General features: G+C 44.3%; 1 protein-coding gene across 1 annotated transcript in view; it reads right to left on the reverse strand.

Moving 5' to 3' along the window:
- Positions 1–2,511: 2,511 nt before the first annotated feature.
- LOC311247027 (protein unc-13 homolog C-like) overlaps positions 2,512–25,525 on the reverse strand; it is a gene marked incomplete at both ends in the record, with an annotated part of 325,735 nt that continues 302,721 nt past the window's right edge. Inside the window, 2 exon segments of the mRNA XM_084337310.1 lie at positions 2,512–2,797; positions 11,332–11,491. Coding sequence (XP_084193436.1) covers positions 2,512–2,797; positions 11,332–11,491 — 446 coding nt within the window.

Genomic DNA, 25,525 nt, shown 5'->3' on the forward strand with positions numbered 1-25,525 from the left:
TTTTATATTAATATAGCATTACACAACTATTTGCTATGTAAAGATATAGTGGAGTAATGAGTGAAGTGAAGTAAAGCAGAGAATGGTCCTCATTCTCGAACATGTAAGTACCTTTGTAACTATCTTGGTAAAAAGTTTATACTAACGAATTTACAAAAATCCCCCTCCGGATTCCTGAACGAGTGAAACGGTCTTCGTAGGTATCCAAAATCAACGCAGCTGGGTTCCCATATAAGGCGAGGGCTGTGTGCAAAACAGCGAGAGGCTCTGCGTTGAATCTGCTCCATGCTGACCCCAGTATTCAACAGGTAGCACGGAAGCTATTTGCAACTCAGATTAGATTAAAATGTATTGTCATCATACAGCACAAGTACAATACAACATCCAACCAACAATAAATAATATCATAGAGAACAAGACGGTAGGCCTATATGGCATATTAATACAGTCTATTCCACTATAGGCCTACAGTAGCATTATCTGCTGTGATCGGTTTAGTTCTTATTTATTTATTTATTTTTGGACATGGTTTGTTGAGTCATGACTATAAATGTAAAACATAATTATTAATGATATATTGTCGTATTTATTATCATTATAATTATTTAATTCCATGAATGTCTGTAGAATAGAAAGTGACAGCAATCCCCAAGGACTTGTCCCAAAGAAAACAGTTGAAAACACGGGTGCACACCGGTCTGTCCGACTTACGACTGCCTTTTCGAGTTCGTACATCCTACATAAATCCTACAACGAATTTACAATACGAAGCCGTTCGAGAACAATAAATCGAGTTACGAAGGAATTCCTTGGTAACTTTCATGTATGTCCGTTCGAGAATGAGGACCAATGACGTCACACTCCCTATGTATGTGAGAGGAAACTGGTATCTATTTTCTTGTCTGGAAAAGTTGGTAAGTGCATTTCCCATTGTCGGCGTGTTCCTTTAACGCATTTGCATATGCCTTATGCACAGTGTACAATGTATACCAAGTAATTTGCCCCCACCCCCCTGAATAGCTCGATGCTTCTGCATGTTGAAGAAAAAGACGCTTTTTGTACAATATCTCACTAAATGTATTTACATGACATACAATTCGCCATCAGTGCAATACATAGGAATGTTGCATATTTACCAAATGTTAGACTCTTTCCTTTAAGAAGAAAAATAATTCAGACAGAAGCTGATGTGTAAAAGTAACATGTGCAACTTTCTTATCAGTCAACAGCTTCACACAAAATAATAAAAAAGAAAATCTTAGAACCACCCTATCAACAATCAGAATATTTAGCTTTGAAAAAAAGAAAAGAAAAAAAGGAATAGATCACGTGTACATATATCTTTTCATACAGTTAAATGGATTGCTTTTGTACAAAAAAAAATATATAACTTTGGCAGTTTCTTGGGAACAAAGTTATCTTTTAAAATATGAAACAATATCAAACCGTCTGCAATGTTATGTAAGCTTGCCTTCCAAAGCTCATTATCACAGTGGTCAATCAGAAAGGCTGGAAGCCAAATGGTCGAAAAAGGAGAGGAACAAACTAAAGAAACAAAAAAAGAGGAACAAACGAAGAAAATAAAAAAAAAATGCATCCTTTCCGCTAAGACTGTTAGCACTGGAGGGCTGTCGTCATTGTTGTCATGGTTATAAAATTACAAACACCTATGAAGGTTTACATAGCAGTCATCGCCGTTTAAAAAAATTGTCTTTTTTTTATTTACTTTTTTTAAGGTCGACTTAAAATACAAAGAGTTTGAAGGCAAAGGGGATTAGGAGCCCTGTGCCTGTGGTGGTCACCGTGGAGACATGGGACGAGACATGCACAACAGTGCCGCGTGGAGGACCGTAAAACAGAAAACAAAAAAGAAAGGGTGTAAATGAAAAGACTCGTCAACGATTAAAACGCCACACTTTTTGTCAGAGAATGATTTTACACTGGACAAAATAATCAAGCAAATTCCAAACATACTAACTTCACCATAATTCATATACTTTAGTTTTGTTCTTTTTCTTTTTTTTTTTTTACCTCTGGTTTGGCACTTTATCTGAACAAATCTGTCCAAAAAGACTCTAAATGTTGTACAAAAAGGTTTTTCATGTCTCGTTAACATAACTCATAGAATATAGTACTTAATATTAAGCATACGGTAAGTAAACACTTGTACATACTGTAGTTTTAAAATGAACATTCCAACAGATGTTTTACGCACATGCACAAAACAAACAAACACAACTCTCTCTCTCGTTCTCTCTCCCGTTATACAGTAGCTCTTTCTCTCTCTGTACCCATTGGACGTCCTACTACTGTCTTTGGACACAAACCTCCTCCTCCTATTCCCTGGACAGCCCAAACTCTACTACTGCTATACGTACTCTCTCTCTATCTCTCTCTCTCTCTCTCTCTCTCTTTCACTCTTCGTTTTAAGACAACACAACTTGTTTGTTTTATTTTTTTAACGTTTTTTTCCTCACGATACTGCATTTGAACCCCCCCTCCCCCCGCCATTTAGGACACCTCCTCCGTGGAGCGCGTGTCGGTCTTGAGACGGACAAACTCTTTGGCCACCTCGTCGTGGGTCCTTTGTGAGAGTATCCTCATGATAGTGAGACCCGTTTCGTCCATGGCCACGCTCCGCACCAGCGGGTAGCCGGCTGAGCAGCTGCCCTTGTCTGCCAGCTCACGCAGCTGGATGACCGTCATGCCGACGACTCGGTCCTCGCGGGCAAAGCAGTAGTCCTTCACCGAGACGTGCAGCTCGTAGGCCTCCGGACCGTGCTCGTTGCTCAGGACGCTGGGCAGGGGACACGATCAGAGCCACGAGAGAGGGAGGCAACACACACACATTCACATTTAGTCATTTAGCTTTTTATCCAATGCAACTTGTGAACAACAAGTCTTTACTGGAACTCTGCACTTTACACTTTATAATATATATATATATATATTTATTTAAATTATTAATCCTCCACTGCACCGTTTTTGTCCTGTGTCTGTTGTTGTTGTTACTGTGAACAAAACAATGAAAAAATGCATGCACTGTAATGCCGCAACAATTACCAATGTGTTTTTACACAAATGGCTTAATAAAGGAATCTGAATCGGAATCTGAAAAGCAGGAGGGGTAGGCCTCTGGCGGGTAAGGGTAAGTGGTATTGTTCATCTAGCAGTTTCAAACTTGAGTATAATATTATAAACATATTAGCGTAGTAGGTAGTAGTATAGGCATTCTAGCATATAGATACTAGATAGTATTACTAGCATAGTACAAAGTAGTATAGGCATAGTAGCATAGTACAAAGTCGTATAGGCATATACTATAAGTGCTATTCACACTTAGAAGACACAACAAAAGAAAACAAAGAAAAGACCAGACGTTTGATTTTGGAGAGATGTGTGTGTGTAGCAGTGCAGACCAATGCCTATGTTAGACCATGACATTCTGGCTTTGTTCATGGATGCATTTGATTTTTCAGTGAGATGGTGACTGGGTGACCTTTTGGGGTGGAAGGGAAGAAGTGGGGGCTTCATCATGAGCCGATCACGATGATGCTATTCAAACGTGTTTTTAATGACCAGGTTGAACGTCTCCATTCCATTACATGCCTGTAATTCTCAGCCAACCTCTTCTTTAAGGCCGTATGCTAACCCTCTCCAGCTTACTTTAATTGCTTTCGTCAGCCTCAAACGATGGTGCCAGGAGTGAATCCATAGGCAAACAGCAACGAGTCTGCGGTTGATCTCAGTGACATTACTACAGCTCACGATGGTTTATTACTGCTGCTGGCCACAGCTCATAGAAGTACAGTGTCGCAGAAGGTTACAAGGGTAGATATTACTTAAGCCACCTTCTATGTCTCCCTTGTTGGCTCGGCCACTATTGCTGAAGGAGCGCGGCTACGAAAAGCTGTCTCGAGAAGGAACGAGGTCACAATGCTAAACCATGTGCCGAGTCTGAACACACGTTCCGTCTGCTAAGTGCTACAGTTAGCAGAGAGAGAGATTACAAGTCTAGAGAGAGCAGTTTTTATCTACACCCGGTGTGCGGTCTCACAACTAGTGAGTCTTCTACCCAGAAGACAATACTGCTTCTTCTTCATTTGAGATTGAATGGCCAGCGGGAAAACGGAGCTTTACACAATGGTGTCGCACGATGAGGGACAGTTATAGTATCGTGTAGCTCCGCTCTGCGTCATACTGTAATACTCTTCCATATCAGTATTAGCACTGAATACATTTTCACATGCACCTTTACACACCTCATCTGCCTGGCCACACCCCCATCCGCTTCTCTACATAAGCAGGGGTGTGGCCATACTAACAGCTCCTTCTTTGTTTTCACCACGGCAAGTGTCTGTATACACCACTTTGAGACTAGTGAAATGTTGAAGAGGAGCTACGATGAAGGAGCTGTGTTGACATTATATCTTTATTTTCTCTCTCACTATTTTCGAGGAAATACAGCGATAATGTCTTCGCCACCGGGGTGTCTAGAAGATGATGATCATTCTGACCTCCACCGGCATTTTCGTATTAGGGGCTCGCGTCGCTGGCCTAATCCCCACCTGCATTCCTCCAGCTCTGCAGTTGGACAGGTATTACCTCCGCTCTGTAGTTGGACTTTGCTTGAGAGGCGCTCGGCTGTTGTGAGGGCTAGCTGCCTCTCCGGGTGGGTGATGGTTTTGATATGCAAGCGCCAGTTGTGTTGCTATGGGGGGAATGGCTACACGATTTACGAAAGCCGGCTCCAGGCTGGTACCCTTTTTTGCTGCCTATTAGCAGCGTGGAGAGGGTTCTGGTTTGACGCCCACGTTACATGAGCTCCTCATCGGGAGCTCTATTGCCTGGGACCGTATCCGAATCTGCGGTTCAATCCCCCGGATCTCTGGACAAACGGATACTCTCCGTCACCGTGCGAGGCCCCACCTTTCAAGATGAAAGTTCCGCGGCACGAGGGAAGTGGGTTTGGTGTTTTGTTATAAGAATTCCTCCACGCTCAAGTCGGCTGCAGCCCATGAGGGAATTGTGCCGGCACCGCTGTGTCTGTTAATCACCGTTCTGAAGACTGTGTTGACTTCTTTTCCTCTTCTCTCTTCGGATGAGGAGAGGGACAGACGGCGGCTGTCTGAAGTGTTGGCCTATATTGTGTTCTCTCGTTGTACAGTTTTCGGTGATAGCTGCTTAGCTTGCGTCCTAGCTGGGTTGAGCTACCTGTTAGCCAGTTAGCTGTTAGCTACGACGCTAGCTCTGTACGCTCGCTCGGCTGGGAACGTTAGCTTGATGCTACCAGTTAGCCTGGAGTTAGCTTATGCTACACCGTTGAACATTAGCCGTGAGAATAGCAGGCCATAGCACTCTGACTACGACATCATCTTTGACAGAGGATGTAGTCGGCCCTGCACCATGATCGGCTGTTGGAGGGGGGCGTCTTAGCTTATTTTGCCCCGCCAGCGAGGACATTCGTCAACGTGGAGACCAGTGTTGCGGTCCTCTCAGCCAGCGTTCATTGGTGCAGGTAAGGGTCCATTGGACACTTCCCCCCTCTTCCTTCCTTCCCTTCTGAATGTTTTGTAATAACGATGTTTTTTCCAAAACGTATGTTGCTTCACTACATTTGGGGATGCGACATGTGTTGTGTGTGAATTGTCTTGATCGCTGGTATAGCTTTCTCTCTACCTAGAAAACGGTGTTGTTTTTTACGTGAGTAAAAATGAACTGGTTTTGTTGTATGATGAGAAGTTGTGGGTTCATGTAACGTTAGGCAACATAGTTGAGCTCACAACTGGCTGGGTTAAAAACCCTGCAAAGCTATGCATAGTGGCATGTGATCGAGGGGTGAGTCCCTCTCTCAGCTTGTGATGACAATAACAGGTGGCGTGTTTCACATATTAACAGGTCTGTACCTGTTCAAACGAGTCATATCAGGGGTAAGGTGGTGACGGGTGTTTTTTTCCCCCGGTTTTCCCCTGGGCCCCCCCCCCCCCCTCCCCTCAAACATGTTTTGTTTACAATATATTGTTTCACTATGTTTGTGGGGATACGGTGTAACCCCTCAGCTTCTGCTGGGGTTGTGCTCCTGCTTAGAGAGGCAATTTTTTTCTGAAGATTGTTTGGTCGCTGTCATGTGGACTTAGCAAGGCCTGTGACCAGTACTTAATCGAGGACTTGTGTCTTCTCACGTTATGAAAAACGGCGTTCCTCTTACGGTAGTGAGAGTGTACTTTTGCCTTTTTTTGTTGTGATGGAGGGTTGTGTGTGTCGTTAAGATCCACAACTGGGTTAGGTGTTGGCCTACAGAAGTTACATGTGTAAGCTCTTGTACCTGGGCCCCGTTCCTCGTACCTGGATAACTGAGTTAGCCGGATAACTTTAACTGGATAACTGAGTTAGCCGGACTTTCCGGTTCCCCGTACGTGGATTTTCCAAATCACCATGACAACAGATCCAAAAGTTTGAGCCTGGTCGAAAGCAGAGTTTAAGTTCAAGTTAGCCTGAACCATCGCCACGCCCCCGCAAAAAAGTGACAGCCCGTTTCCTGAAATTATTCCCACAGTCTACGATCTGCATTATACCATTCTGAATTACGTTTTTGTGCTCCATTCTTCCAGAGGGGGCTTTTGAAATGTAAAATAGACCCAAAATGCTGATACTAAATTCACTTTGTCCTAAATAATGCACGTTATATATACCGTGGCGCTCGCTCGGTGCGATGTACACATTATGACGTGGTTATTTTAATTGTAACTGGGATTAAGATGTCTGATGAGATGCGCTGTTTGACGGATTTGAGAAATTGAATGAGCCGTTGACGTCACATTAATGAATGAGGATAAAGAAATAAAACTTCATTCAAAATAAAGAATATTCTAAACACGGGTCTCTCGTTCATTAATGTATAAACAATGAATTTATCCCATCTGGTCCAGTGGCGCAGCGGTAGTGCTGAATCCTGCCAACCCAGCGACCGGTGTTCAAAACCCCGTGTTTCCAATATAATTTTTTTGAATATAATATTAATGATTATACGCCAAAGTAGCCTGGTTTTAAGTTAAAATATTATAAATCTACATGCATTGAGGATGTCATTCTTTATATAGCTCTCAACGTGCACCAAATTGAATTATTCCTATATTGCAAAAAGAAGGAAAAGACTAGGGTCTCGAACCCCGGTCGTCTGCGTGAAAGTCAAAAGAACAACCCGTTAGACCACATTGGAGATAAGTTAAAGATCGACTATACATCAATCAATGGGTAAGAGAGCCGTATCGTAATTCTGTATAACTAATTATTTTCGCTAGCAAGATCTCATTTGATTATTCAATCCAGCAGGCAAGTTTAAAGAAATATAATCTGATTGATTGAGGTAATGAGGGACTTAGAATTAGCCTATAGATAACGCATTTAACTTGTCGGCGAGGCGATTGAGCCGTATTGCAATCTGTCAATAAAGTCTTAAATCAATTAATCAATCAATGCCGTTAGAGAATCAGGATCTCTGCCATCGATACGTGCTGGCTTTTCACCTAAAGCGGCCGCGCGCACTTAGCCTGAGTCTCAAGTCTGAATCGAGTTAACGAGACTGAATCCACCTTCGAGGAACAGGAAAATCCCGGCTTCGAACATCGGGTTAACTGAATCTGGATAATGACATCTTGATCGACTTAGTTGAACCAGGTACGAGAAACAGGGCCCAGGGCCCTTAAAGGGGCCCTCTCTTGGTCTGTGTTTTTCTCCCTTTAGGAAAAGGTGTAAAAATTCAGGTGGCAGGTTCGCACATGAGTCTATGTGAAGCTGTTAACGCTTCATGTAGCACGCTATGACTGGTGTCATGGCTCTGCTTTGTCATTGCATCATATCAGGGGTGAGGGGTCATGAGGGGGTGAACTGGTAAAACCTCCCTCCCCTTTTTCTGATTGGTCAGGGGGTTGGACCTCCTGTCCTTCGGGCTTCCTGTCACATTGCTGGATCAGCGCGTCACAGGGTAGGGAGGGGTGGGGGGAGGGAGTTTCCTGGTCCCACGGCATATTGGGCGGTGGGCCATGGAATTCCCCCCGCCATAGAGTACGTCACTGGGCACGTTTCTATTGGTTGTGAGACTTTCGTGAGTTGTTTTCAGGCTCCATGTTGTGGACCTCTGTTACAGGGAGTTTCAGAGCCTCCTCTGTGAGTTTCAGAACCTCCCTCTCAGTGAGGGAGCCTCCTCAGAGTTTCAGAGCCTCCTCCTCAGATTGTCAAGGTGAGTAGAACTTAAAAAGAGGTTCTGCTCTGTTGTATGTGTATTGAGCTTGGTAGGTGATGCAATGCAGTAGAGACGATTTGTTCTTCTGCTCTGCTCCCTACTAGTAGTGTGTATATTGGGTCAGAGCCTCCTCCTCAGGGAGTTTCAGAGCCTCCTCTGTGAGTTCAGAGCCTCCCTCTCAGTGAGGGAGCCTCCTCAGAGTTTCAGAGCCTCCTCCTCAGAGAGTCCTAGTCCAATTGTTACATAGCTCAATGTTGCATATGTCTTTTCAATTTATTGCTCACGTGGGAAGTCTCTCTGGGGGTTCCCCGTCCCCTCTTTTGTGGAGCAGGTTGACGGGGTGTTGTTTAGGGAGTTCCCTGACTCCTCGCCTGTAATGGTCGGTTGAGTCATGGGATTCCCCCCGCCATAGGGTACGTCACTTCCCGTCCCCTCTTTTATGAAGCAGGTTGACGGGGTGTTGTTTTCCCTCAGCCGCGTCGTATGGGACCCATGTCCGTATTTTTTTCTGTGAAAAAAGTGGCTTCTTGTCATTCTCCCAGGCGGCTTGGAGGAACGGTATCTGGGTTCTTGTTAGAATGTCCATTGATATGTTTTGGGTCTCGACGTGTACATACTGCTGGCCCTGGGTGCTTCTGATAGGAACCATGCATCGGCTTGCGCGCCTTGGTTGCTCATCATTGAAACAGCGTTTTTATGGGGCAACTGGGATGGAGTTTGTCTCTTCCGAGCGCCAGTGTACTAGGCTTGTCTCGACTAATTCTCGTTCATCTCTGGGGGATGTTAACAGAATAGATGAAAGCATTGGTAGAGGGGTCTCACGCCCTTGGGGTGGGCCACCGGGCGCGGTGCTTTGTGTTCTGACCGTCTGGGTGGCGCCCTCTATAATGTTTTGGATCGACATGCGTACCTACCCCCCTCCTGGGACTGGGGATGGCGGCGTGATTAGGGCACGGGACTGGTCCTGGTCGCGCCGGACCAGGTCAGTTAACCCGTTGTCCGCCGGGGCGCAGATCTGCTGTTCTGGTACCCTGAGGGACTTGTGCTTTTTCATGGGGAAAATGCCGGGTCGGTCCGTGCGTTGCAGGGTTTGACGTTATGGAGATGTTCGTGGTTATGTTACTACGTGTTATCCCTCACTGTTGCTTGGTCCATGTTGTGTTGTACCTTGCGCCGTACTGAAGGAGCCTGGTCCTTCATTCTTTTTCGCCCCTCTCTTCTCCTGCTTGGCGGGGCTGGGAGGGGGCTGTTGAGGTGGTTCTTGTAGAACTCCTCTGGCATCCCTGTGTACGTCCCGGTCCGCCGGGCGCGGGTTCGAAATTGTTTTCGTCGACCTGTTGGCCTGGGTTAACCCCTTCTTGAAAACTGAAACACTTGTACTGCTGTATAGCCAGTGTATACCCGCAGTTGTGTTTTGGAGTTTTTTCTTGGGGGTTATAGGAACAACCGCCTCATGTTAGAACCAAGGGGGTGGTTGGTTCCCTGGTGTGTTGGTAGCGGAGTCAACTCTCGGGGTAGGCCGGGTTTGGCCCCATCTACCTGTGAGTGTGCCCCCGCACCTTTCATGACGTCTGCCAATCGTGTCAGCCTTCTCTGCCTCGGCCCCTCTAGAGAGTCGAGTTTTTTTTGTGGAGGCTGCGACATGGTGCACAGCATGCCAGCATACGCCCCTTCCGCCGGGGTGCTGTTTCAGCAGACCCCTTTGGCGCCTGTCTAGTCCGCAGTGCTCCAGGCTCAGGTCAAGTGGCCTGTTGCCTGGATTGAGGGATTGACCTCTTTTGGGGGTCGTCTCCCCGGTGCGCTGCCTGGTTCCGCTGTGGGTGTAGCCTCTTGAGTGCTTCGGGGCGGCGTGCTGTAGGGGGGAAGGGCCTGCTCTTGGATGGGCCCTGTCCGAATACGCTGGCGATGTGGAGGGTGGTGTCACTAGTGACCGCCTGGTTGGGTCTCGATGCTGCGGCGTCGTTGGCCTCACCAGGCCCCCTTTTTTTGCCCTTGACCCCGTGATATTAGGGGTTGTAACAGGGGTTTTATTTCTTCTCGTTCGTTCCCTAGTGGCATGTGGGTTGCGCGTTTGTGTAGTCGTGGTTCTTCTGTGGAAGGTAAGTCCCATGGTCTGCTCACCCTGTGCGTTTGAGTTGCTAATCTCCTCTTCGCACAGTCGGATCCGATACCCTCCCGTCCTCCATTAGGGGGGTCCGGGGGCTCGGGTTCTCCCCGGGTCTGATGGTTGTGGGGGACCTTAGCGGGTACATTTGTCGAGCTCCCGCTCTGCTTAGCTCTTGTTTTACAGTATGACGCAGAGCGGAGCTACACGATACTATAACGTGCGGTTATGTCTATAACCATAGTTATATGAGTGTAGTGACGCTCTGCGTCGGACTCACTGAGGACCCTGTGGTCTTGCCTTTGTGGTGAAAGACTTGGGAAGGAGCTGTTAGTATGGCCACACCCCTGCTTATGTAGAGGAGCGGATGGGGGTGTGGCCAGGCAGATGAGGTGTGTAAAGGTGCATGTGAAAATGTATTCAGTGCTAATACTGATATGGAAGAGTATTACAGTATGACGCAGAGCGTCACTACACTCATATAACTATGGTTATAGACATAACCGTACGGTTATGTCACTCTTCCCATGGACTGCATAATGGACTGCATTTATATTAGCGCTTTTATCCAAAGTGCTTTACAACTTATGCCTCATATTCAGTCACACATTAACATACCAACGGTGGAGGCAACCATGCAAGGTACCAACCTGCTCATCGGGAGCAGTTAGGGGTTAAGTGTCTTGATCAAGGACACTTTGACACGCTGCTGGGAGGAGCCGGAATCAAACCGGGGACCTTGTGATTATCAGACGACCGCTCTACCTCCTGAGCCACTCTCGCCCCAACTCAGAGCATTTTGAAGTTTTATACAGTAAAACACTGAAGAAATTTACCCTACAGATATTGAAGCACATTATGTATGTATATTTTGTGCATTTTTCTACCACACGCACTTTAGTATGTGGCATTCAACGTGATCTCTCAGACACACATGATTTTCATTCTCTTTTAAAGGCACGGCGTGGACACAGGGATCACTCACTATTGGAATGTTTCATTGTACTTTGGTGACCAGTTGTTGTTCTTGGTCTTGGTGCTGAACTTGCGCTTCTTGTCGGCAAGGTGTGGACCGACGGCGTTGACCTCCACGAAGGGCCGGAACATGGCGTTGGTCTGCCAGCTGAGGTTGTTCACACCCACCACTGGAGGGAGGACAGAGAAGAGACATCAGCGCCACAGATATGGGGTGGTGCAGGACAAATTCAAGATATAGGACTGCGTTTATATAGTGCTTTTATCCACTTTACAACGTATGCCTCACAGTATCCCCATTCACTCACTCATTCACACACCAACAGTGGAGGAAACCATGCAATGTGCCGACCTGCTCATCGGGAGCAGTTAGGGGTTAACACAGAGGCCCTCTGCAGGAAGGGACAGAGCAGGCTGTTCTTCCTGAGGAGACTCAGGTCCTTCAACGTGGGGGAGGGGGGGAGGGGGGTAGATCAACTCAAGGGACCCCAACAAAATGAACAAGCTGGTAAGTTAGGCTAGCTCCATGGTGGGAGTCGAGCTGGTCAGACTAAAGGTGGTGGCAGAGAGGGGGATGAGAAGGAAGCTGGCCGCTATTCAGTCACAGTAACTCACAGACTCATACACCCCCCCCCCCCCCCCCCCGACACTCAACTAATGCCTCTTTTCCATTGCATAGTACCTACTCGACTCTACCCTACTCTACTCTACTCGCTTTAGGTACCTGGTACTTCGTTAGTTTTCCACTGCAGGTAGTACTCAGTTTGTCTCCGTGTGGGGAGGCGGGGCCGCTGGCGTACAGCATGAGAGCTCCGTGAGCATAGCTATGTCCGTGAGGGGCTTGGAGCAAGCCAGAGTAAAACACAGTTTTCAATCAATCAATCAATCAATCAATCAATAACAACATTAACATTAACCAGACTCTCGTTGTGTCTATTCTGCTAACGTTAATGTTACCTCTCGTGTCTATTCTACTAGCGTTAACGTTAACTCTTGTGTCTATTCTACTAGCGTTAACATTACCTCTCGTGTCTATTCTACTAGCGTTAACGTTACCTCTCATGTCTATTCTACTAGCGTTAACATTACCTCTCGTGTCTATTCTACTAACGTTAACGTTACCTCTTGTGTCTATTCTACTAGCGTTAACGTTACCTCTCGTGTCTATTCTACTAACGTTAGCATTAGGTAATAACCGGTTTAAAATGGATGATGATGATTACCTCACGTTGTGTCTATTCTACTAGCACAGGGGTGGCCAACCAGTCAGAGACTAAGAGCCACAAAAATGACTGTGGTACCACAAAGAGCCACACCATATACCAGCGTTTCTCAACCTTTTCTTTCAGTCACGGCACCCTTCATGTGTTTATAGGTCTCACCCTCTGGCCTCTGAAGTTGCTAATGTCTATTTTATTTGGGCCTCACAGGGTTAAAAGTACCCTGTGAGACCCACGGTTGCAAAATTACAAAATCACTTTTAGCCATTTAAAAAAATAATGTTTATTTAATTTTTTTTAAAGGGGAACTATTTGACTATTTCTTTCACTATTTGGGCACTTTTACACAATTCCTGTGAGTCTATGGAACACCTAGGTTTTTTTCAAAAAAATAAAATGCATTGTTTTGTATTTCTAATCAATTACTCAAAAACCGCATTTTTCTACCTCAAGATCTTAAGCCGTTTTGAGGCTGGGCTCCAACCACTGTGTGGCCTGGTGCCAACTGCCACATCAACTGCCACATTATTATGCAGCTGAGAAATCTCTGACATCACAGATATGCACATTTTCAGATGACTCAGTTCAGTGAGGGTGAATATTGTGAGAGGAGAATTGGAAGAATGCGCCAATATGAGAATTAGAGACATATTAATATAAGTCCACATAGCTAAGAAACAATGGTAAACACTGAAAAAGGCCATTTATAAGATAGTTCCCCTTTAAGCACATGTATAGTCAATTGGTCCTGTTGTTCAGCCTCACAATGCTATTTGATAGTAAATGTGTTTATATGTCCCACCCTCTGGCCTCTGAAGTTGCTAATGTCTTTTTAATTTGGGCCTCACAGGGTTAACCTCTTAAGCCCGAGATATACAGTAAAAGTGTATATTTTCAGCATTACGTTTGTTTACCAATTATTTTAACTGTTATTAGTGAAATATAAGATTATAGAAATCTCAGGGCATTGAGTCGGAAACCGGCGCATATTGACAGGAGGAAGTGGCACATCCAAAAGTGATTGTAGTCTTTTGAAGGAAGAGACTCAGGGCTTTCAAATTTCGAAAAACTACCCTACCCAGCTCACACCAGCCCCTGTCAATCATCTGACTTCTGGATTTCCTTTTTTATTTATCTTATTTTTTTGGGATTATCTCCCACAAACCTGAACGTTATTGCCATACAACAGAACGCAGTTAGTTTCTCTACCTTTCTGTGAACGTCTTGCAAAAAACGGTGTTGCAATATGATGAAAAATGGTGGAGAAATTTACATTATAAAAAAGATGGCAGAATTCAGTACTGTATCTACAAAACCTTCTGTTTAATCATCTTCCCTTTATTCATTTGCTTAGATTTTTCAGGTCTGGTAAATTTTAGCATGGTGTTATTCACAGTCAAAGATGAATTTTTTTTTAAATAGAATTGATATTCTCCTTTGGTTCATTACAATTTACTCAAGCCTAGTAACAGACACACTATTTCTGACACTGATCCGGTATGTCCCTAGATTCAGATACCAAGAACATGCAAATGGACCATTTAAAAAAAATTGTAAATGTTTATTCTACGTCCTTATGGAATGAGTGAAAAAAAAAAGATTTTTTTTTATACATTTTTTTTATGGATGGAAGAGCCGCACATTGATGGGCAAAGAGCCGCATGCGGCTCGCGAACCGCGGGTTGGCCACCCCTGTACTAGCATTAACATTACTAGTACAAACAATCAATAGCGAGTTATATTGGATCTGTGCACGCTATGTACGCTAGCCACAATGCTAACTATTATAATGGTAAAACGCAATCACATTAGCACGTAAGCTAACAAATCAGCGATATTCTTGTGAGACTAAACTCTCCGCTCGGTGGTAAATTGTGTTGATGTTGGTTTTGTTTCATCAATAAATGAGGCAGAATACACAGTGAATGTATCCTTTTTTGTTTATTGCACTTGTTCCTGCTGCAAACAAATAATGAATCCTACGCGAGGCATTAAAGATGGCAGGTTTCTGTTTTTGTGCAGACGCTCCAACGTGTGACGCTTCTCTCATCTGACCAATCAGTGGTCTGTCAGTGTTTCGCCTCACTTTTTTGGTACAGTAGAAGCCCTTAGAAGTCAGGCATTTACTGCTACTCTGCCACTACTTCACCACTCTGATTTTGTGAATCCTATTGTTCTCGACCGGGCCAGATTTCACACCTCCACGGCTGGGGAGATTTTCATCTTACATTTTTATTCGTCCCAAATGTCCCAGCCCCATCCGATTTCTTAGATTTTTTCACTGTTTATTTATCATGCATTGCAACACTAATATATGGTCAGTACGCCAAGTCAGACTGCCCATATAAAAATTATCTTGGGGGTCTGAGGGCAGTAGCCCCCAACCCCCTCCCTGGGGAAGCACTTAAATTAAGTACCAGCCCCCGAAAATTAACACCTGAGTGAGTTCTAAAGTGACATTGGAGTAGTAGATGAGTGGCAGTGCGGACGTGATTCTCGAGGGCTTCTACTGTATCACTTCTACCCGCTTGGAACCTCGAGAAAGCAGGTACTAAAAAAGTACCGGGTACCAGGTACCATCCGCTAATTTTGGTAATGGAAAACCGAAAAGGCTGAGTAGAGTAGAGTAGAGTAGAGTAGGTACCATGCAGTGGAAAAGGGACATAACTGCCTCGGCCAGTCCTTCGTACCAGCAGCCATCAGGCTCCACAACAGTGGGCAGGGACCGTTGCCAGCAGCCGGAGAACTAACGGCAGCAGAACTCCAGAACTACTAGGAATGTCTGATCACTAAGTGTGTCTGACTCCCACCTAAACGGACTACAACGTATAACGTACAATGTATATCACATCATAAGTACCTTGTATATACTGCACCTGTGTATAATGTATACTTACTTAAGCATAGTATATATTTAGATTCTAGTGTCTATTGTAACCATATTTATTGTAATGTATACTATAACTGATACAGACACTCATCTGCACCTTGATTACACTGCCTACTTGCTCATATGCGTATACTCAGAGTTAATTATATTGTTATATCGTTTACACTGCCTTTTTTACTTTCTACTGTACTATAATTGTATTACCTGTATTATGTCTTCTACTATTACCATGTACCTGTACCTCCCCTCCCCTCCCCCCTCCCCATGCTGCTATGATGCCTGGATTTCCCCAAGGGAACGAATAAAGGAATATCTTATCTTATCTTAAGTCTCTTGCTCAAGGACATGGTGCCGGTAGGAGCCGAAATCGAAGCGGAAACCTTATGATTACCAGACGACTGCTCTACCTCCTGAGCCACTGTCGCTCAGGAGGTAGACGTTTTTTTGTTTGTCTGTGATTTTAACCCGGGGCAGTGGCATTGGGAAGAGCATGCACCCTGGCCAAGAGTAACACCAGAGTAATACAACTCAAATTGCATAAACATTTTCTAAATGGTAAGTGCAAAATGTATTAAGGAACATAACAAGCAGTGTCAGTAAACAAGGAGCAGCGGTTAATGGCTCTGATCTGATCTGTCGATGGCTTGACCTTAAGATAACCCCATAACAACTAATACCAGGATGATTGACAGCTGAAAGCTATGTGTGTGTGAGTGATACAGATTTCAGAACACTTTAATTTGAACGCATGGGTTCCATTCCCTGCCTTGCCCAGTGGGTACATGATGGCGAGGGTGGATTAGTGGCAACATTGAGGGTGGAAATAAATCCCAACCTGAGCATGACATAAGAGCAAAATGGCCACTGTGTGAATAATGGTAAATTCCCAAAGGGACCACTCAGTCTATGTACGCAATTATGCTAGTAGAGTAGAAGAGTGTATTATCACTCTACAAAGATACAATGGACAAAAGAAATGGAGACCCAAAGTTTGTAGTTTTGAGACAATACATAAATAAATAAATAAATAAATAAATAAATAAATAAATAAATGTCAAAAGTGTATCATCAGTTTCAAAGCAGAAACAAAACCCAAAAATGTACAAACAAATTATATTTACAGAGGTTGCAGGCAAAAAAGAAAAAAGCATCTACGATGGATGTGGCAAGCTTTAGCACAAGCATTTGTCTTTTTACATGAATTGCACACACTTTATTCATTTCATCAATGTCAATAACATTTTGTGGAAAGTTGTTGCAAAGAGTTCATCCCTGATATCATTATATAAACCAAAGTAAAGTAGAAAATGTGCGTTGCTTTCAACAGACCCATCACTGCAAAAAGAAAAAACAGACCTGGAGTGTTTCAAGTTCAAGTTTCTTTATTAGTTGTCATACAGAAATACAGAATACTTTGCATGAAATGCTTCTTTCTGTTTTGCTCCTGAAAGTGTGCTAGATAATAACAAGATAGTATAAAATAAGTATAATATAAGTATAAAATAGAAAGTAAAGAAGTCAAGTACGTAAACAAGTGTAAACAACAAAATTGTTCAGTATACCTATATATACAGTATGTACAGCTGGTACAAAAATGGTGAGGTATAGCTTAGCTTGTTGTGCCACCTTGTGGTGGTGAGGTGCAATGAGGTGCAATAAGGAATGAGAATGCTGTGCAATTTCCTTACCAATAATATAAATATAAAGTGTAAAGTGTGTTAGTGTCTAAAGTGGTAAAGTGGGTGCTACAGTGTGTTGTTTATTTAAAGTGAGTGTGTGTGTGTGTGTGTGATGTGGTTGTGTTGATGGTTTGTTATTGTTCATTGCTCATTGAGCATCCTGATGGCCTGGGGATAGAAGCTCCTTCTGAGTCTCTCTGTGCTTGCCATGAGACTCCGGTATCGCTTGCCTGACCACAGTAGTTCAAAGAGGCAGTTGTTTGGGTGTCTTTGATTATTCTCTTAGCCTTGCCCATGCACCGCTTGTTGTAAATGTCTTGGAGAGTGGGAAGCCCACCTCCAATTGTGCGTTCGGCTGAATGGGCCACTCTCTGTAGTCTGCTACGGTCTTGTGCAGTGCTATTCCCAAACCTGGAGGTGATATTGCCAGTCAGGATGCTCTCTATTGTGCATGAGTAGAAGTTCTTGAGGATCTTCTGACTCACATTGAACTTCCTTAACACTAGCACAGCCGACAAGGGGTCAAATTACCCCTAGGCATTTTCAATAAATGTATCCTCGTCACTCGGTCGAGCTCCAGCTCTGTCACTCAATGACTTTTCCTAAAAGTACCCATTTTATCTGGCACGGTTTCTGAAATTTCAAAATGACTTCAGGAAAATGTATTTAGAACGTTATTCCACATAATGGGCCGTTGAAACAGACAAAAGTCACAGCACTTTGCGAGCATCTAGCGCAGGGGTGGCCAACCCGTGGCTCGCGAGCCGCATGTGGTTCTTTGCCCATCAATGTGTGGCTCTTCCATCAAAAGAAAAAAAAATAAAAAAAAGATAATTATTTGTTTTCATTTTTTTTTATATATATAGTTTTTTTTTATGTCACTCAAACCTACATTTCATTGTGGTAAACCTCATATTTTTATATTCAGAGGTAATTATATAGTTTACACTGTTTATTTTTCTCATATTTCTCATATAAGCTGTCGGGTCATCTGACCCGTTCCCGGCGGGAATCAGTGGCATTTTCTCCATGGCTGTGCTAGTGTTAAGTGCCTAAGGAAGTAGAGGCGTTGTCGTGCCTTCTTGATAAAACTGTCAATGTGTGTGGTCCATGTCAAGTCCTCAGATATGTGGACGCCGAGGTACTTAAAACTGTTTACTCTCTCAACCGGTGCCCCGTCGATGCTGAGGGGGCTGTAGTCCCCGACCTCCTAAAGTCCACAATCATCTCCTTTGTTTTGCTGACATTCAGGGAGAGGCTGTTCTCTTGACACCATCCCGCTAGAACCTTTACCTCTTCCAGGTAGGCCCTCTCGTCGTTTGTAGAGATCAGGCCCACCACTACTGTGTCGTCAGCTAATTTGATGATTGTGTTGTTGTTCCGCTGTGCCACACAGTCATGTGTGTACAGGGAGTAGAGGAGGGGACTTAGAACACAGCCTATGTTGAGAGTGATGGATGAGGACGTGCAGTTGCCTGCTCTCACCACCTGGGGTCTGCACGTCAGGAAGTCCAAGACCCACTGGCAGAGGTCATAGTTCAAGCCCAGGTCCCTGAGCTTGGCTATGAGTTTGGAGGGGACTATGGTGTTGAATGCTGAGCTGTAGTCGATGAATAGCATTCTCACATAGTCCCCCTTCCTCTTGTCCAGGTGTGATGCTGCTGTGCGCAGCACATGGGCTATGGCGTCCTCCGTGGACCCTTTGGGGCGGTATGCAAATTGCAGGGGGTCCAGGGTGTTGGGGAGGGAGGAACAGATGTAGCCCTTTACTAGCTTCTCAAAGCACTTCATTGCTATGGAGGTGAGAGCTACAGAGCGGTAGTCGTTGAGGCAAGCAGGCTTGGATTTTTTGGGTACAGGGATAATGGTGGACTTCTTCAGAAGGTGGGGATGACAGCCTGTTCTAAGGACAGGTTAAATATGTCAATAAATACCGGGGCCAGTTGGTCGGCACAGACTTTTAGAACGCGGCCGGGGATACCGTCCGGTCCTGCTGCCTTCCTGATATTCACTTTCTTAAAGGTCCTCCTCACCTCATGTTCTGTTAACCTGAACACTGAGTCTCCATCGGCAGTCGCCCCCCCTCCATTGCAGTGGTTTGTAGGCTGGTGTTGTTATTCACAGCCTCAAACCTCGCATAGAAGGTATTGAGATAATTTGCCAGTTGGATGTCACTGTTCAGCTTGAGGGAGGTGCCTTTGTAATCTGTCATCGTTCTGAGGCAGTGGCGGCTGCTGGTTTTCTCTCCACTAGGGGCGCTATACCAAAACATTTTGCAAACATGTACAGTACCACGCAACCGACTCATGGCAAGACGTGAGCGATTCGACTCACGCTCACGGCAATGAATCGGCTCTTATGAACGAGTCGCTCAGCTGTTACTACCACAACACACAACCAGTCAAATAAAGTATAGTCTAATTCACAACTTGAAACACAATATATAAATAGAAAAGTTAGAAACAAAACTTGCTCCGTCTCCAAACACACGCAGATCTCTCCCTCTCTCTCATTCTCTCTCTCACACACAGCGCGACGTGGAATCGATTCGTTACACAATCAGACCTAGTATATGTAGTATTATATACCAAGAATAACTTCAGTATGAGTACAGGGCTGTACACATATTTTGCATATTGTTAAACGAGCCAAGGCTAGCTATTAAACTATCGATATGAATCGAAAATCTGGGACCCTGATGTAAACAAGACAAACGTCTTTCTCTGGTCTGCATCCCCTTAACAATTGTGTGTATTGAGCCGTACTGTATTGTACCCATTCTGCAATCTGTTAATAAAGTTTTCATTCATTCATTCAAACATAGACGATATTGAACAAGCCATAATCCACGTATTTTCAATCCAAAAGAAAGAGAGAGAGAGAGAGAGAGAGAGAGAGAGAGAGAGAGAGAGAGAGAGAGAGAGAGAGAGAGAGAGAGAGAGAGAGAGAGAGAGAAGCGTTAGCTGAGTGGCTGAGAGAGAGATAGAGAGAGAGAGAGAGAGAGAGAGAGAGAGAGAGAAGCGTTATCTGAGTGGCTGAGAGAGAGAGAGAGAGAGAGAGAGAGAGAGAGAGAGAGAGAGAGAGAGAGAGGGAAATATCGCTAATCTACCTTGTTGTTGGCAGAAGGGCTTGTTGATAAAGTATATCCACTCCATGGCATTGTCCATCCAGCCTGTGTTGATGTCCATCCATTGTCCATGCATGTCCCTCCACACTGCATCCATAATATAGCTTGTTAATAGCCAACAAGTACTGTGAGTGCCTTTGTCCATGTCCGCCTCGAACAGCCTGCAAACTACCTGGTGTTCTATCGCCATGCTCTAAGACAAACTCTAACCTTAACCAACGCTCCAAGACAAATATCTGCATCACACAACACAACAACAGCATAAACTCACTTTGTTGAACTCATGTTGCAAACTGCGGTTACGGAAAGTACCGCGTCGGCCAATCAGAGAGCTTTTAGACGCTCGGCTGCTTGCTAGGTCGCTTCAAACCAGCGCCCGAGTTCCATCATAATACATCATATTCAACGCACAGCGCGTGGCTGCGACGGATACAGCGATGAACCAGTGCACGGCGGGCACGCGCACTCCAGGCGCAATTGCGCCTAGCCCAGAGAGAAATACGGCGAGGAGAAATGCCTGCGGCTACGGTAATGAAAAGGTCTATATCAGACAGAATCGTCACTTCCTGTTCAGGAAAACTATTATTAATCTTTGTAAAATTAAGTTATATTGTGCATTGGAAACACAAACATACTTAAAATGAGTAAATATTATTCATTTTAAACATGTTTATATTAATTATAGGGCTATAAAACAAAAAACAAAAAGATAATTTTTCTTGTTCTACTCTCATATAACCAGGGGCCTGAGGGGGGGGCGGCGCCCGTGCGCCCCTAGTGGCGAGCCGCCACTGTTCTGAGGCCCTGCCACATACCTCTAGAGCCAGCCTGTTCATACTGAAGTTCAATTTTATCCCTGTAGCGCCGTTTTGCCTCAATTACTGACCTCCTTACGTTGTATCTCGTGGTCATTCATGTTGCCTGTCACAAGCCCAGCATTGTAGGCTCAGGTGCGTGCTTTCAGAGCTTCGCGGGCGGATTTGTCTACCCAAGGCTTTTGGTTTGGGTAAACTCTAATTGTGGTAGTGGGGATTGTTTCTTCTACCAAAGTACAAACAAAGTCCAGCACTGTCTCCGTGTAGTCATTAATATTATCTGTGTTGTCACGGAACACATTCCAGTCAGTACATTCTAGTGCAGCTTGGAGCGCCTGCTCTGATTCCCCAGAGACCAAGGCTGCACATCTCGCGTCACTACAGGGACGTATTTGAGACTTTGTTTATACTGAGGCAAAAGAAAGATGGCGTCATGAAGGGCGGCTACGTGGCGTAGTGGGCAAGGCGCTCGCCACGAAATGCTGGAGACGCTGGGCTCGTCAGTTCGAGCCCAGCGCTCCACATTTGCTTTCAGTTTAGCTGGTCGACCGTACTAATACACATTGGCCGTATTAGGGGGTGGGAAACTGATGGGTGGGGATCGGGCGTTGTGGACAGCGACACAGGTCGGTTGGTGCGCCTGCGCAGTAGAATCAGGAAGTGTCGGGGGCAGCGTGAGCCTCCCACGCGTTACTCCTCGCCACTGAGAGATCGAGCTGCGCAGGTGAAAAGATGCGACTGCTGTTACCTCAAGTACCGGAGGGGACTTGTGCTATGTATGACTTAGTCCACATTGCAGCCGGCTTGTGGGAGTCAAGAAACAGCGTCCGTGACAGGGGAGGGTTGAATTGGATGATACGAAATTGGGATGGGAGGAAAATATAGAAAATGGGAGAAAAAGTGAAAAAAAAATAAAAAAAATATGGCGTCATGATCTGACTTGCCGAAGGGACTAGCAGCTTGAGACTTGTACCCACTCTTAAATTGCGAGTAGCAGTGGTCTAAAATATTCCCGCCTCTGGTAGAACAAGTCACATGCTGGTAGAAATTTGGCAACACTTTTCTCAGATTTGCGCTATTGAAATCACCCATAACCACAATAGCAGCGTCAGCGTTAGCTGCTTGGAGCTTGTTTACCTCGTTGTGAAGCATGGAAAGCGCGACTCCAGTGTTTGCGTGGGGAGGAATATACACTCCGATCAGAATGACCGACATTAGTTCTCTCGGAAGAAAGAATGGCCAGCACTTGATGGATATATACTCCAGGTTTGGGGAGTAGTGATTTGAAAGCTCCTTCACGTTGCCTGGATCACACCAATTGTTGTTCAGCATGAAAGCTATTCCACCTCCGTTTCTTTCCGGATTCTTCCTCCGTTCGGTCTTTGCGATGAGTGAAGAAATGGTCGGCCGGTTGGATGGCGTGGTTTGGGATGTCCGCCATCAACCACGTCTCGGTGAAGCAGAGAACATTACAGTCTCTAACGTCTCTTTGGAATTGAATCCATGCTCTGATGTTGTCCAGTTTTTTTTCTATTGATTGCACATTGGCCAACAATATGCTGTGCAATGGCGTTCTGTGTCGCCTGGATCACAGTCTGTTTCGAACGCCAGCTCTCCTTCCTCGCCGTCTGCCTCCTTTGTTGCGTGGGCCGCAGCCCAGGATCTCGGCAGGCCATTGTTGTTCTTCAGCGAGCCGATCCAGAGAGCAATCCAGTTGGTAAGTTTGTCTTAATCCAATGTCAATGAGTGACTGACGGTCATACACATTAAATGCATCAACAGTTGGTACAAACAAAACTCTTAAAACTATAAAAATTTACAAAAGTAAGCACAGTTTCGACGGAGCGCACAATGAGGCAGCCGGACGTAGCAACGCCATTTTAAGTTTAAGCCATGTTTGTGAATCTTCCTGTTTCAATAGATAAGAGGACTCCCCACCTGGATTTAACCTTATGTACATATATTTCTGTTTCTACAATACTTTTAAAAAGGATCAGGCATTTCCCAACCCTCCATGAGCAGGATTATGCCTGCAGTGTTGGATGTCATCATTTCCCCAACCCCCAACTACATACAAAACCAATATCAATAATAAGGCCGAGGTCAAGAGAGGATTTTAAGGCAGGTTACTCAACATCATCGGAGCAATAGACTGTACTCATGTAGCTGTCAAAGCGCCTTCAATAAACAAATTCAGTTATGTGAATAGAAAGGGATTCCACCCGGTCAAATGTGCATTTGGCTGATAAATGTAGTTGCCAGTGGCTGGGAGGAACGTACGACTCATTCAGGCCTAATTGTATTTAATTAAATTGTAATGTTATTACTGGGGTATCTGTAATTAAAATATCACTTAAATGCAGGTGATCTGGGTTATCCACTGAAGCCGTGGTTAACACTAGCACAGCCATGGAGAAAATGCCACAAATTCCCGCCAGGAACGGGTCAGATGACCCGACAGCTTATATGAGAAATATGAGAAAAATAAACAGTGTAAACTATATAATTACCTCTGAATATAAAAACATGAGGTTTACCACAATGAAATGTAGGTTTGAGTGACATAAAAAAGAAAGAAGAAAAAAATAATAGTATTGTTATATATATTTATTTGATGGAAGAGCCACACATTGACGGGCAAAGAGCCACATGCGGCTCGCGAGCCACGGGTTGGCCACCCCTGCGCTAGATGCTCGCAAAGTGCTGTGACTTTCGTCTGTTCCAACGGCCCCCATCTCTGTATGTAAACGCTACATAACTGTAAATGAGGGAAACCTCAGTTGTCTTTCGAGTATAAATAATGGTTTGAATAATGGGTGGAACCAGTGAGTCAAACATCTTAGTAAAGCAGCTAAAAGGCAAACGACGGCACCAAGGGTACAGGGCATGGGTTAGGGTTAGGTAGAGGGCATGACAGATACAAAATGTATTCATATTTAGCCCAAGTATTTACACTCACTAACAACTTAACAGCCAGACAGGAGCCCATTTACAATTAAAAAAGTTCCAGGCACTGGCACGTATCTGCAGAGTACCACCGTAGTTTTAGCAGTATTTATATCCAGTTTCCATTGTTCAAACAATTCAGATAACAAAACTATATTGTCAACGTAAAGAAAGGCAGACACCCTTCTTTCATTATTTTTACGTGAATACCTTTTATACAGAATGTGTAAGTCCTTTTGGATAAAAGCTTATATAATATGTGTTATGTTACATATCAGCTGTATCAGTCCTAGGCTTGACCACTTCACTTGAACTGTTGTGGACTGGCACAGAAGCCTGTACTAGACCATTTCAGTGGAATTGCGCTGCTAGGAGAACAGCTTGAGTTTATTTCCTGTCAGCTATTGTATTAGCAAACACTGCAACAGGAAATAAACTTGGGCCCATTTAGAATGTTCATGTTGTCAAGTTTGAAAATGTCTGTAAGGGGGGATTGCATACATTTGCCATTCTGAGCTATATATTCTAAGCTTCTATCCCCAAGCCATCAGGATGCTCAACGAACAATAACACTATGTAACAACCATCAAATGCACTCACAGCACACACATCCACACGCACACACTCACTTTAAACAAACAACTCACTGCAGCACCCACTTTACACACTTTAGAACACCTAAACACACTTTATATTTATTGGTAAAGAATTTGCACTACAACCCATACCTTACTGTAAATTGTACCTAAATTGTACCTCATCCCATTTCTGCTTTGCACTATATAGTATATTGCATATTAGTATATTGTATAGTATATTGTATGGTAACTCAGTTACTTCTACTCTGCATTGAACATTGTACATATGTACATACTGAACACTTGTGCCTACGTACGTGACTTCTATTTTATAAATCAAATCAAATAAAATGTATTTGTAAGGCCTGACAACACACGTTAATGTCCCCATGGGCCGGACACGTCTTCTTTAAACAAGTCAAGAAGAAACATAACAATAAGTCAAGAATAAAACAAGAACACCATAAGGTCCAACAAATTTAAAATAAATGCAAATAAATGAATGAATGCAAGCACTCCCAGACATACCCCACGCGAAGGTAAGGAAAAACTCACCAAAACCTAACAATAGGGAAAAATGCACCACAGGCAGTGTGGAGGAGAGAAACCTTAGAAGGGCCATTCAAGGGGGGATCTCCCTTCTTAGATGTCGGTGATAGTAGTGTTGCAGACTAACAGTTGGTAAGCATGCACTCATGTGTGTAGTGAAACACAGACGAGTGCATGCAATAGCAACTGAACATTTTGAAAGATTAAAGATTATACTTGCTATACTTATTTTATTTTATACTTACCTATTTTTGTCTAGCACAGTCTGGAGCGTAACAGAAAGAAGCATTTTGTATAAAAGTATTCTGTACTTCTGTATGACAACTAATAAAGAAACTTGAAACTTGAGAAACATCCTAATAAAAACGCTTTTGCTAGAACATTCCACATTACAGACTCT

This window comes from Notolepis coatsorum (genome assembly GCF_963971535.1).
Source record: "Notolepis coatsorum genome assembly, chromosome: 20".
In the NCBI taxonomy this organism is placed as follows: Eukaryota; Metazoa; Chordata; class Actinopteri; order Aulopiformes; family Paralepididae; genus Notolepis; species Notolepis coatsorum.